This window comes from Mchenga conophoros, linkage group LG17 (genome assembly GCF_057382185.1).
Source record: "Mchenga conophoros isolate Kocher_MC1m ecotype Shallow Benthic linkage group LG17, M_conophoros_male_GT1.1, whole genome shotgun sequence".
In the NCBI taxonomy this organism is placed as follows: domain Eukaryota; kingdom Metazoa; phylum Chordata; class Actinopteri; order Cichliformes; family Cichlidae; genus Mchenga; species Mchenga conophoros.
The window spans coordinates 25025456-25038032 of NC_140542.1; the positions used below are offsets into that span (position 1 = coordinate 25025456).

The window sequence follows — 12577 nt, forward strand, 5'->3', positions numbered from 1 at the left end:
CTCTTTCTCATCCTGGCCTTTGGTGCTTCCCTTGACATATCACTAGTGATGTTATGGCAGATAAACTCCACTCTCAGTCGGGGTTAGAAAATATGAGCCTCACCTCTTGTAGCGGCCGCTTCCAGATCTTGGAGTCTCCTGAAACAAACAAACAAAGGAAAGATAAATGCTGCTAGTCCAAAAACTATAACTCAAGAGTTGCTTTAAGAAAAGAAGTTGACTTTTCTACAGTAATAATGATTTCAGAGAGAAACGGCAAGACATCTGGGTGATTTTGGTGTCATCATTATGCTTTGTTCATCTGCCTTTGGGTTGTATTGGTTCACCAAAAGAAAAAAAGGCATCTACAGGATGAGAGAAATTTATCAGGGGCGGCATTTATAGAAAGCCTTTAGGTTGTCTGTGAACCTTTGTGAATTGCAACTGCAGAGCTGATATATAGATAGGCTTTGTTGCATTTAATAGTTCAGGAGGAGCCCCATAGCCCCAAGAGGTGGAAGGCAATCTCATTTTTGGAACATGTAGTTGTATATTTATCTTATTGCTTCAATTATTGTGTGATCTAAAGGTTGTTTAGATCTTTGCAGCAGTGATGCTCCCCATAAAAAACGCTTTTGGTAAAGAAGCGATTCCCTGGAAAAAATGAAGTGTGTGTGAGATGAATACACATCTCCTCTTTCCTAAGGTCCTGTGCAGTGAAGGGTCCCGTATTTGATTGAGGAGCCTTGGCTTTGCTGCAATCTATCAGTCAGAGCTCGGCTTTTGTCTGACTCTCAGCATACAGCAGCCTCTGTGCCTCACTGACAAATCATCCATTACCTGTGGATGAAATCCCTCAACTTATCTCTTCCCTGGATCGATTTACAAAGATAGAAAAGAGTAAGAGGGCAAAATGTAGCAACAATCGCCTTTAACTAAATAAAAGCACATCTTAGCATGAGGCCTGGTTGAAGTGGCACCTGAAATTAAGTGCAAATTAAAATAGGAGGTTGTCTTTTTGTAGGATTGTGTGTAAGCCAACAGCAGCCACAGCTGCTCCTAAAAGGCCAAGTCTACAGTAGCTGTTTGATCTTCTTCCTTCTTCATTAATAGTTGACTCTAAGGCAGACAGATGCTATTCTACTGCTGTACCTTCTAACTATAATACACAAGCCTCAGAAAACAGTGTTATAGAAAGTTTAGTTTAACTTCATTTTTTATACTTCTGTTTGATCTGAATATGGTCAGAAGACAAATTATCCATCGCTGTTTATGGAGCTATAATCGCCATTATTCTTTACTTCAACTCTGGAAAAACCATTTATTTTTCTGTCAGCCAAGCACACACACACACACACACACACACACACACCTAAATGTAAATGTGAGTTTACACTCTGACTTCCAAACTCTAGATGTCCACAATTTGCAACCCTCCTAGAAACAGTTTGATGGTGTCCAACGAATGTTGATTTTAGTAAAGAACATTTGCTTTTCCATTTTCCTAGAAATTCAGCTCATCCGATCCGGCGATGCGGCACGAGTTTCATACATCAGGTCCGCTGGCGTACAAATAAACTCTACACTGTACCAGGGCACATCTGGGTTAGAGAAAAAGCGAGACCATGTGACATCACTTCTGCAGTTTGTTGAAGAGCAGCAAACACACAGGGTAATGCAGTCTCAGGTGTGGCTTTTCAAAACTCGATGCAGGTGACACCCTCTGTAACTTTGTAGTGATTAATGCAAAGCATGCCAAAGCGACACCTTATTGAATGGCCCGAGTAAAGAAAAAATAAAAGAAATTGTGGCAGCTGCCAATGGTATCGCTCAGACTCCTCAGACACACCTATGGCATCAGTTTCAAAATCCTACGTCACCTTGTTATCGCACTCACAAAACTTCAGGAAATGTGACCTCTGACCTCAAGGTTAAGGTCAGTGAGTCGAACTCGTCCAAATGTTTTTTAGTAGATACGTCTATGGTATCAATTTAAGGCTCCTACGTGGCCTCCTTCTCAAGCTATCCCATTCACAAGTTTAGGCGTGTACAAGAAGATGAACCCAGGAATGACGACACTTTTAGTGAGACCCTGCGAGCCTTATCAGTATGAATATGAGGTTTGAATTTCATTTTTTGCAGAGAGCTATAGGTTATAAATATATTAAACTGTTTTGCTTGTTGCTTTTTTTTTTTTTTTTTTTTTTAAATCATTTGCTCTTTTGTCAGAACCTTGCACTGCTTCGCGATCCTGCACCACAGTCTAAGTACTCCAGACAGCTTTAGTCAGTAACACAGAGGGAACAAGTTATTTATTTCTACCAATATTCTTCTTTATGCCTGCTATAGTAGAAAATAAATAAATATCTTCCGTCTTTTTGGTGGATGATCAACAAGTTTGGTAAACATATTCAATTTAAATGTCACCATTAATTATCTGCAAGAATATGAATATTTAATGAGTAATCACAGCAGTGCGGGAGATGATCAGATTAAAATAACAGTACATTACAATAACACGACTCCAGGACCTTTAATACTGTTGGTAAGTTTTACTCTGTGATGTTGGAATAAAGGGTTGCTTTTAAAATTAAACTTTAATCATGTATAGTATTTCTGCACTGATGCAGTATTTGTCTTTGACTTTACCGCAACCACACCGAGCATTGTGAACCACCTGCTTGGGATACGAGTCTGCAAGACAGTGTAAATGTACAACTACTTCACTGCGCACAACACAAGCCTGTGTAACTTTATAAGATAAGATAGAACTTTATTAATCCCTCGGGTGGGTTCCTCTGGGAAATTCGATATTTATTTAGAATGTTCAAGCACCAGCGTCAGCTCCTACAACCCACATCGCAACGCTTACCAAGAATACACCGAGACAAACATCTACAGTAGAAATGAGCATTTTATCACTAGAATCGAGCACTCTACTTATTTCTGTGCTTTTGTAACCTGCTCCTTCTCCACAACACTCAACACCAGTTGGAATTTGTGATGAAACGCATTCAAAAGTCTTGGTTTGGACATTTATGAGCTGCTGTGGTCACAGATTTATGTTTTGGCAGCTCATTAAATTCAAAAGAAAAAAGAAAAAAGAAAATGAGAACATTTCTCAAGGATCAGCATCTCTGCCCATGAAAAGCTGATCTCTGGCATTCCAGCCAGTCGCCAAACAGCGCAGGGCTCAGTCGGTTTCTCTGCACAAAGCTGATAAAAATCACAATTTTACTTGGGGCATTCAATAAATCTGACAGAGAGAGAGAGGGAGAGAGATGCTCAAATAAGATGCATGATTGGCATTTTAAGGGATCCTGAGTAAACAGCAGCAAGTACTCAATGTGTTGAGATATTTGCAGGTTCTGGCTGCAATTACAAGCTAACATTTTTTATCTTACCGCTCTATTGTTATACTCAAGCTGTTTTGCAGTCCTCTCACACATTTTATTAAGATGCTAACCACACCTGGCTGTCTGGGTCTTAGATGTCAAAATGCCAACCTGGAACATAAATTGAAGGCTGGAGATGAAAACAAGGCTAACCTATAAGCAGCGCTGTAAACAGTAGCAGAAAGTCATGTTAACCTCTTGTCCTCCCTTTCAGATTCCTAAAAGACCTTTTCTTACCCCATAAAGTGCCTGAATTAGAAGTTAAATTTAAGGATCTTTCAAATTTAACTCCCCCATAGTTGTTGCTGGGAGCTTGCCTGTCAGAGATAAGCACTGGTGGTTGGCCCATATAGCCATAATCTTGAACAAACAAAGGTGTGAATGTTATCAAATACTATTTTAGGCTCTACAGTGAATTGCACTTTGCTGCTAACACAGCTCCTGCTGGAAACGCCATGTGACGGGTTGTGAACACTTCCCTGCTGCTCAGACATGATGCTCTGCATCAGCACTGCTTCTTGGTGTTGAAAGGTGATAATGAAAAATGCAAATGTGGTCCTTAAAGAGTGCTGGATGGAGATTGCCGGGGATATGCTTTCTCCAGGTAAAAGAGAGAGAGAGAAAGTGAGAGAGAGCTGAACTTGTCTGCCGTGAACCTGGCTCCTTAATAAAAGCAGAGGATCCAGAGGAATGTTCCACGTGGTTCTGGGCTGCTAGATCACTAGAACAGGTTTCCTTGTAGGACCTGCATACCAGAGGGAGGTAAGCCCTGATAACAAGGAGCACTTGCCTGCACTGGGTCTCTCTGATTATCATACTTATCAGATACATGTGCAGGAGAAGAACCGTGTGGGTCTGAGCTCTAATGCACACACAGTGAACACATCTCAGACTAATTTAAATGCATCATGGGTCCCTTTTATAAACAGAGGCATTGCTGAATTTGAAACATCTGAGCATCTCGAGCAGCAAAGAAATACAGCTTGTTTTGGTTGGAAAATGCTCTGAGACCTGGGAAGGCAGTTAGCAGCAAAACAGCTCTGAACAGAAGGTGAACGGAGCTTCTTTTCAAAGCTTTTTGTCCACATATCTTGAAACAAGCTAAGAGGCCTGGCCTGATGTTGTATATCATCATGGAACTGACACAGAATTTGATCAATGGCGCCCAAGGGGAACGGCACTATTTTTTATTTTTTTTTTAAACATGCTCCATCTTTGCAGATGTCTAACTGAGAGCTCTGCTATAAATCTGCTGATCGAATTGTATCCCTCCTGTTGTTTTTCCTCCAAGTCTGACTTCTTCTGAACAAGCTGGCACCGGAGCCCCATGAGAATAGAAATATCAATTTTAGATGAGTGACAGTGAGACATCTAATGGTTAGTTCCTGCATAGCCACATCTGCTCTGAGTTAGAGCTAATACGGAGATGGTGAGATTAGATTCAGCCCATGCATGATCGGGCATATTCTGCTCCAAATTATAAACCGAGGGTCCTCCCCTCTACAAAACTGGATGCGTGGCAAAGAGCTGATTCTACTGAACTCCCTGCTGTTTGTTTACATGTAGAACACTTTATGTAAACAGTCGAATCCTTTTTATTATTTTTTTTTTATTGAGGCCACATCTCAGCAGGTGCTGTCACAATCTTCCTGTTAGTGTGGTTGTTTGTGTACATATTTCATGCACAAGCCTTTGCTTCGCGTAAATAGCCTCAGACAGTTCCAGCCCAAAACAAAATAAGCCTGCTGATGCATAACAGCCAATCCATCTGGAATGCGTCTCCTCGCTACATGCACACGAGCTGTCACACAGCGGCAGAGCCATTAGATATTCCTATTTATTTTTTATTTCGTTCAAAAGCCGATTATCATGTCAGTCAGATGATTTTCGTACAGGATGTCTGAGTCGTCGGTACACAGCTGGATGCTTTCATATCCTCTCTGCACTCGAGGTTATATTGAAAATCAATGCATGTCCATTAGAAGAGAGTTTGAAATTACATACACTGGAATATGAACTACTGTTCTGGTGAAAGACAGAAGTCAAATTACCAATGTGCCATTATTTATTAACGCTCTGTTTTTACTCGTTCATTTACATCCTCATTGTACAGAACACCTGCTGGACTCAGACAAAGACCAGACGGCCTCTGCAAGAGCTCACTTCTATTAAATAAACACAGATTCACTTGCCAAGATTAAAAGATTCAGTTTGTAGACATCAACAGTGTCAGGTTCACACTCTCAAGAACCAGACGCCTTCTACACAAACCAGATTCTGAAATTTGATGAATGTGGCCCTTCACTTTGTTGGCCCGAGCTCCACTGTGCTAACGCTAAGCGGTGGCGGGATGTGATGATCCTGTTGCGTTTCCACTCACGTTCAGGACAAAAGCTAATCATTATCAGTTATCTTTTATTTTTGTTTAGTCTATAAAATAGCGCTCTACAAGTATTCACAGGCCAAGATAAAGTCTATACACTGCTATTTTTTCCCTGGACACTCAAAGATATTTAATTTTGCGCAAATGGAAAAGTAAAAAGGTGCACGATTAGGAAGGATTCCAGCCATACTAACCAAAAATCTCACAGATTTAACTTGGCCATGTAAGTCATCCTCTTGGTCAGCGCTGTACCACTTCCTGGGTGGTACACTTTTAACCACTTGAAGTTCAGTGATGTGTGCTGGATCTGCTCCGGTGTTTCAATCCAATGCCTCTAACTTATTTCAGAGGAAAACAAACCGTCAGGGAGGCACAGCTACTGGGAAGAGCTAGTTTTAAGCAAAGACTGTGGTCTAAACTGTTTGTGCCAGTTCTTCCTTCCTCTAGTGTTGCAGGGTGTTAACAGCAGGACTGTGAGCTCTTCTGCTGAAAATTCATTGATTTTCTGGGAGGCCCAGTTCTCATTACAGTGCTCCCTGACCTGAAAGTCAGGCTGGTTTGACACAGAAGATGTTTGTCTCTCTAAAGTCCAAGTGCAACTGGTCTGAACAGGACTTCCAGAGAAAACAGCAGGAGCACAATAAAGAGGGGACTGATTTCCAAAAAAAAGAACTTTCTGATTACACCTTGCATCTCAAGTGTTTAAAAAAAAAAAAAAAGAAGAAAAAAGAAAAGAAAAAGAAAAAAAGAAGTTAATTAGACCACTAAAAAACCCAGACTTATGAGGAACTGTTGCACCAGCTGCTTTGTTTGTTACATTTTGCCTTTAACCTCTTTTTCCATTGATGATGAAACACCATGACACCTTTGTGTTTTGCAGCTTTTTTGCACAAACTAAGCATTCCCCGTGCCTCCCTGAGCTCTGAGTGTCTCCGTTTGGCCGCACTGATGTTACAATATGTAAGATACTCTGCTCAAAGACATAACAAGTGGAAAAAATGCTGGCTGTACTCTGTGGACATCCTGTGCTGAGGCGGATTTGCAAAATAAAAAAACAAAACTCCTTTTTATGTCATGTCACTTCTTACCAGTAAGTAGCCAGTGTCAGGGTCAGCTGTCATCGACTCATTCTGAAACGTGTTGGCCTGAACCAGCTCCTCCTCCTCCCTCCTGTCCTTCTCTCCGCCATCATCATCATCCAGCTCATCCAGGCTCTGTGATAAGGTGATGACAGATGAAATTAGGAAGTGAAGTGGACACAAACTATGTTTACATGCGCCATCTGTGTCAAGGTTGGTAAATTAAAGAAAACTTCATGCACACAGATCTAACATTGGTCCCATTTTACCAAATTTGCATCATATAAACAACTTCCTTGTTGGTTGCATAACCGTATATCGCACGAGGGTTGAGGAATGAGGAATCATTTGTGCATTTGTGTTTTCAACAGGCAGCTTGTCAGCAGCCAAACCTCTTCTCTAAGCCAAGGTATGTTTTTTTTTTTTTTTTTACTGTATACAGATGATAAATATATTGTTTTATCTAAGCATCTTAACAGTGAGAGACAAAAACAACAGCTTCAAGTGTTCACCACACTCTAAATATTCACCCAAGAGAGATGCATGTGAGAACAAATCTCCTATAAAGCCAAATCAGGCCTTAACTTGTCCAAAAACAAAATGCTGAGTGACACACCGCAGGACAGCCTCCTGATGTTGGCCTTGTCGACTCACATTATTTGCTGTGTGTCAGCAAATAAAATGGCATTTACAGGTTTACTTGTTTTTTCTGAAGCAAAATTGGGGACAAACATAAGCAGAGAGTCAATTATTGGTGTCAGCATCAACTGTTAGCCACAGGTGTAGGTATCAGACCAGAACTTCACAACTGGTGCATCCCTGGTGCATTCACTAGTAGCAGGTGGGCGTCTTTTGTCCTGCCTCTGCTTGTTGCACAACAGAAGCTCCCTCACATTAATCCAGTAGTTTGAAGTGAACCATTTCCAGCTGTGTGCAGCATGTGCAAACTGAAAAGTTCAGAAAATGACTGACCTAATTATCACAATAATGTCAAGAATTCCTCTGTGAAAAAGGCTTTGGGACAGATTCTGTCTGACTTTTTATTATTTTGTATAAAAATATGCTCAGCTTGTTACTTTTTATACAATCTGCTTCTATGAATTCTTTATTCTCATCTGAAACTTTGTTTACTCTTCAAGATAAGTGTACAATCAAACCAACCCCACCCTCCAGTGCTTAACGGGTTGCTAGAGTCAGTCCCCCAGACAAATCCAACAGTAACTTCCTCATTTTATTGCATTTGAGTGCACTGACAGATGCGTGGTGACAAGCAAGGTCATTCCCACAGTAACAGCAATATTGACCTCTGGCTCAACACAACCAGGGTCTCCTCTTAATCCTCTTCAGACATGGTCACATTCACTTCCAGGAATCCCCCAGGAGCTACAGCTCAAACACTACCCTAATGCCAGATGGACTCTAGTACGGCAACAGGAAAACAGTCTGCACTCGACCTTTCACCTCTTGAGGACAAGTCAGGGGGGATTTTTGACCACTGGAATGTCCCTTGAAAACACAATAAAAGACACAATATAAACATACGGAGTGCAAACATCCCTTTGACAGAGGCTAGCAGCTTTCATAATCAAAGCAGAGAGCTTTCGAATAGTCTCGGAAAACCAACTTTACTTCTGATAATCTTAATTTTTTATCTTAAAATATCTGCACAGCCCAAACTTCACACTGAGATGGAGTACGACAGAGTTACTGGGTTCATCTGTCAGGAGCGGCGGAGATGCATTGCACAAACACATCTCAACACTGACGGCCGGATCGTGACACGAGACAGAACGGGGGACAAACTCCCAGAGGGGACAATGCAAACCAGGCTTTCCTGTTTTACACCGCAGGGTGAACAAAAGATGGCTGCCCAGCAGACCCTTCATCGGTAAAAATAGCCTTACAAGGTTAAAGAGGAATGCAGTCATTTGCAAGGCTTTTCCTGCCAAACTGTTTATCAGTTGTCCTTGGGGGAAATGCCAGTTCCTTTTGAGTCTCACTCAGAGCTTAATGCTAGCACTCTCCTCCACCTCACCGGTGCTCTCATCATCTCCCACACAGACACCTATGGAGGTATCCCACGATGGGGCATAATTAGGAGATTAAGAGCAATGAAATATGGAAAATGCCATAAAACAGAGTTCTGTCTGTGTCAACGCAGAGTGGATTGCGCAATGACTAACCACTCTGCTATGCACAAACTTTCCTAAAATGTGGAGTTGGGAATCTCAAAGTTTGTTTTGGAAAGAGATGGAGCCCACTTTGCTCTCTAGTATTCCAAATTGCTGTGCTTCTTTTTATTTCAGCTAAAGGAAAAGGGTATCTGTGCGAGTCCATATAAGGGGTGTTTCTGCTCCTGACATCATCATAGTGTTTATTTTTCTGGCCAGTTTCTTACCTTGGGCCAGCTGGGCAAAGCACTGAAAGTGCTGAAGGATGAGCGTCCAGGGAATTGACTGAATGCCTTGAGCAATGTATTTGCATTTCAACATTACACATAATTTCTTCAGCCCAAATAGTGTCACAGAAGTAATGCAATGTTCTGTAGCACCACTGTAGGGGCCTCGAGAGTCCCCCTCTGAAATGCATCACTCTCCACAAGTTTGTACATACAAGGACACACTTATAGCAGCCACTGTTGGCCTATTCTTTGCATATTTTAAAAACACTTTATATTTCTCTGTATACAAATGATATAATCTGGCGTGCATTTACCATTTTGCAGACAATTTTGTGCACACTTCACTGAGGCTAAAGTTCATTTATAACATAATCTAAATAAGTTAAGAAATTAAGAAGTGAAGAGCAAAGACACGTGTCCTCCCCCAAACAGTTTTGGAGAGTCGAGTGAATGCTGCCCAGCTGGGACCGATTATCTGCGGGAGAAGCACTTTTTACACAATACTAAACCCTAATTAAGATTAATTAAAAATACACTGAATGTTCTAAGATCATTAAATGTTGAGCCAAAATTTAAATGTACCAAAAGTCAAGGCACATACAGTAAACAGAGGTATCAGTTTGTGTACTGATGATATTAAAAAGATCATTACAAACTTCAGTGTTAGAGGACATCTCTCCAGAATCCTCTCTGCTTCCTGTTTACAACAGGACCAAGTGTCAGGGCGTGTTTACTTAAGAAAAGCACATATCCTGCTCCGCTTCAGCCTCCAGGCCTCTGACCGTCACTCTCCACATGAAGAATAAAAGAAGCTACATCTGGAGCAGAGCTTCACGGTCTACTGGAATGTGTGTTGTGGTTGGAAAGTTTCTCCGCAGGGAGGAAAATGATCACTCATCTATTCTGAAACTCCATCTCTGGCAGCAACAATGCAAAGGCTACAGTCTTTGTCTGCAGAACAGCAGGCTGTGTGCTTTACTTCCCTGCTCTTTAGCTTTTAAATGTTGGTCAAAGGGATGCTGTGTGATGGGAGAGGTGATGGGTTCCCAAACTAAAGTGGCTACTTTCAAATCATCCACATGAAAGACAATAAAAAAAAAAAAAAAACATTTTAACTATAGTATGCTAAAGTCTATAATCATTATTATTATTATACACTGAATTTTCACATGCCAAATAGGGTGAACACATCATGATCTTGAGAGTAAGAGAGAGCTTAATCTAACAGAAGTAGCAGAAGCCTGCTTAATCTACTTAAGACATATTAAGATAAATGTCTTATTTTAAAATGCACAAAAAATAAAGCCTCAAACTGAGATCATTTTAGTTGGTTGAACACATGATTCAAGTTTCAAACCAAGTGTCCACAAAAAGCTGCTCAGCAACAGCTCAGCAGAGGTAGCTACAGCTGCAGTGACTTCCATGGCAAACAATCTGTACAAACTCACAATCTGTATTCAAGGGAGAAATGTGTACAGTGTGTCACTCGTCCCGTCTTCCTCCCCTTAGCCCCCCATGGCTGTTCTTCCCTGAGCCTGGTTCTGCTGGAGGTTTCATCCTGTTAAAAGGGAGTTCTCCCTTCCCACTGTCGCAAACTTCATAAAGGGGGTTGTTTGATTGTTGGGGGTTCTCTGTAGCATTGTAGGGTCTTTATTTTACAATAAAAAACACCTTGAGACAAAGATAACCCAAGAAAATTTAAAAAAAAAGCAGTTTTTAAATGATGATTTCATTGATTGAGGAAAAAAAGATAGATATGTGGATTAGTCAAATTCCTGACCTGAATCCAATTGAGATGCTGTGGCATGACCTTAAAAGGGTGGTTCATGCTCGAAAACCTTCCAATGTGGCTGAATTACAACAGGTCTACAAAGATGAGTGAACCACAATTTCTCCACAGTGCCGTAATGAGACTTTTTGCGAGTTATCACAAACACTTGATTGGAGTTGTTGCTGCTAAAAGGGTGGACCAACCAGTTATCAGGTTTGGGTTCCATCACTAGTCCACAAAGGGCAATATTGGTTTGGATTTTTTCCCCTTTAGTAATAAACACCTTCAATAAGAAACTTCACTTTGTGTTTTTACTTATCTTTGTCTAATATTTAAATTAGTTTGATCTGAAACAAACTGTTCATCCAGACGTAGCACAAAACGCTACGTCCGGATGAACAGAATCAACTTTTGGAGACTGCACCACAAAATGTCTGAGCTGCAGGAGGGCCTGGATAGGAGGGTCCCAGGATGACCCCTTTACACGTTTTGGCTTCACTGCATGTTCACCTTTTAACCGTTTTGTTTTGGCACGAGATAGCCTGTCCCTTTTACTTCCACTTTCTCATACTCTGTGCAGATCCAGTCTAAACATACATTCTGTCAAACTGCCAACAGCTCGACCACTTAGTCCTCAGATTTACCTCCAAACAAGCAAAGGGCAGCTCCAACAAAGGCACGCTCGTATACAGCAGACTTAATGACTTCTGTGTATTAATCACCTGCCACTCGCCACAGCACAGTGACTTCATTAAGATGATCTATTAGGGAAGAGGTAAACTGGCACACCGATGCCCACTGTCTTTTAATCAAGACTGCCAGTCAAGCTCAGGTAACGGGCACAGACAGGCACAGCACTGCGCTGCGCTCAGGTATGGCAGAGATCAAAGAGAGCACATCCGCCCCGGAGCTGCAGGCTGATTAATGTGACACCACCGACTTGCCAAGGTCGCCGTTAGGTGCGGCAGAGGTATGCCAACTCTGAGCAAGAGTGAGACATCATTTGACATCCCCCCCAAAATACGACTGGATCATCGCCAGGAAAAATATTACATTTAATTCTCCAAAGAAAATATTTTCTATTGCTGCCTGTGGCCTCCAACCAAAAAAATAATGTTTTCTTTAATCAGCTACTGGTATGTCTGAAAAAAGGCTGAGAAGTAGAAGACACTAGATAACCAATGTGGGGGTTTTAGTGTGAAAACAGGGTGAATGTGTGCGTCCAGAACTCAAGCAACTGAAGCTTGAATATGTCCAAGATCAAATGAATCATGATTTTGGTTTCTTAAGTATTTGCTGAGTTGTTATTAGGGTTATGATCTGATATCCTTTTCTTGTTTCTTACGTCTATTGTGTTTACTACTTTCTGCCCATACCAATTGTCTCACTCATGTCCAAGTAGCCAATCAGCTTCCAGTGTACCACCACAAGTGGCCAGATCACCTTTGCTCTTCCAGAATCTTACCTTTCCATCCATCGCCTATGTTCCTTGATTTTATTTTTTCCTTGTATTTTCTTGTGTATTAAGTCTTGTTTATTTTTCAGATTTTTGCTGCTCTCCTGGTTTCT

The 12577-nt window shown here is 41.3% G+C and overlaps 1 protein-coding gene across 4 annotated transcripts in view; it reads right to left on the minus strand.

Moving 5' to 3' along the window:
- pawr (PRKC, apoptosis, WT1, regulator) overlaps positions 1 to 12577 on the minus strand; it is a 70033-nt gene that overhangs the window by 15718 nt on the left and 41738 nt on the right. For all 4 annotated transcript variants that reach the window (XM_085251308.1, XM_085251305.1, XM_085251304.1 and 1 more), the window contains 2 exons: positions 6846 to 6971; positions 104 to 138 (listed from right to left, as the gene is read on the minus strand). In XM_085251308.1, the coding sequence (XP_085107434.1) occupies positions 104 to 138; positions 6846 to 6971 (161 nt within the window). The remainder of the gene's footprint in view (positions 1 to 103; positions 139 to 6845; positions 6972 to 12577) is intronic.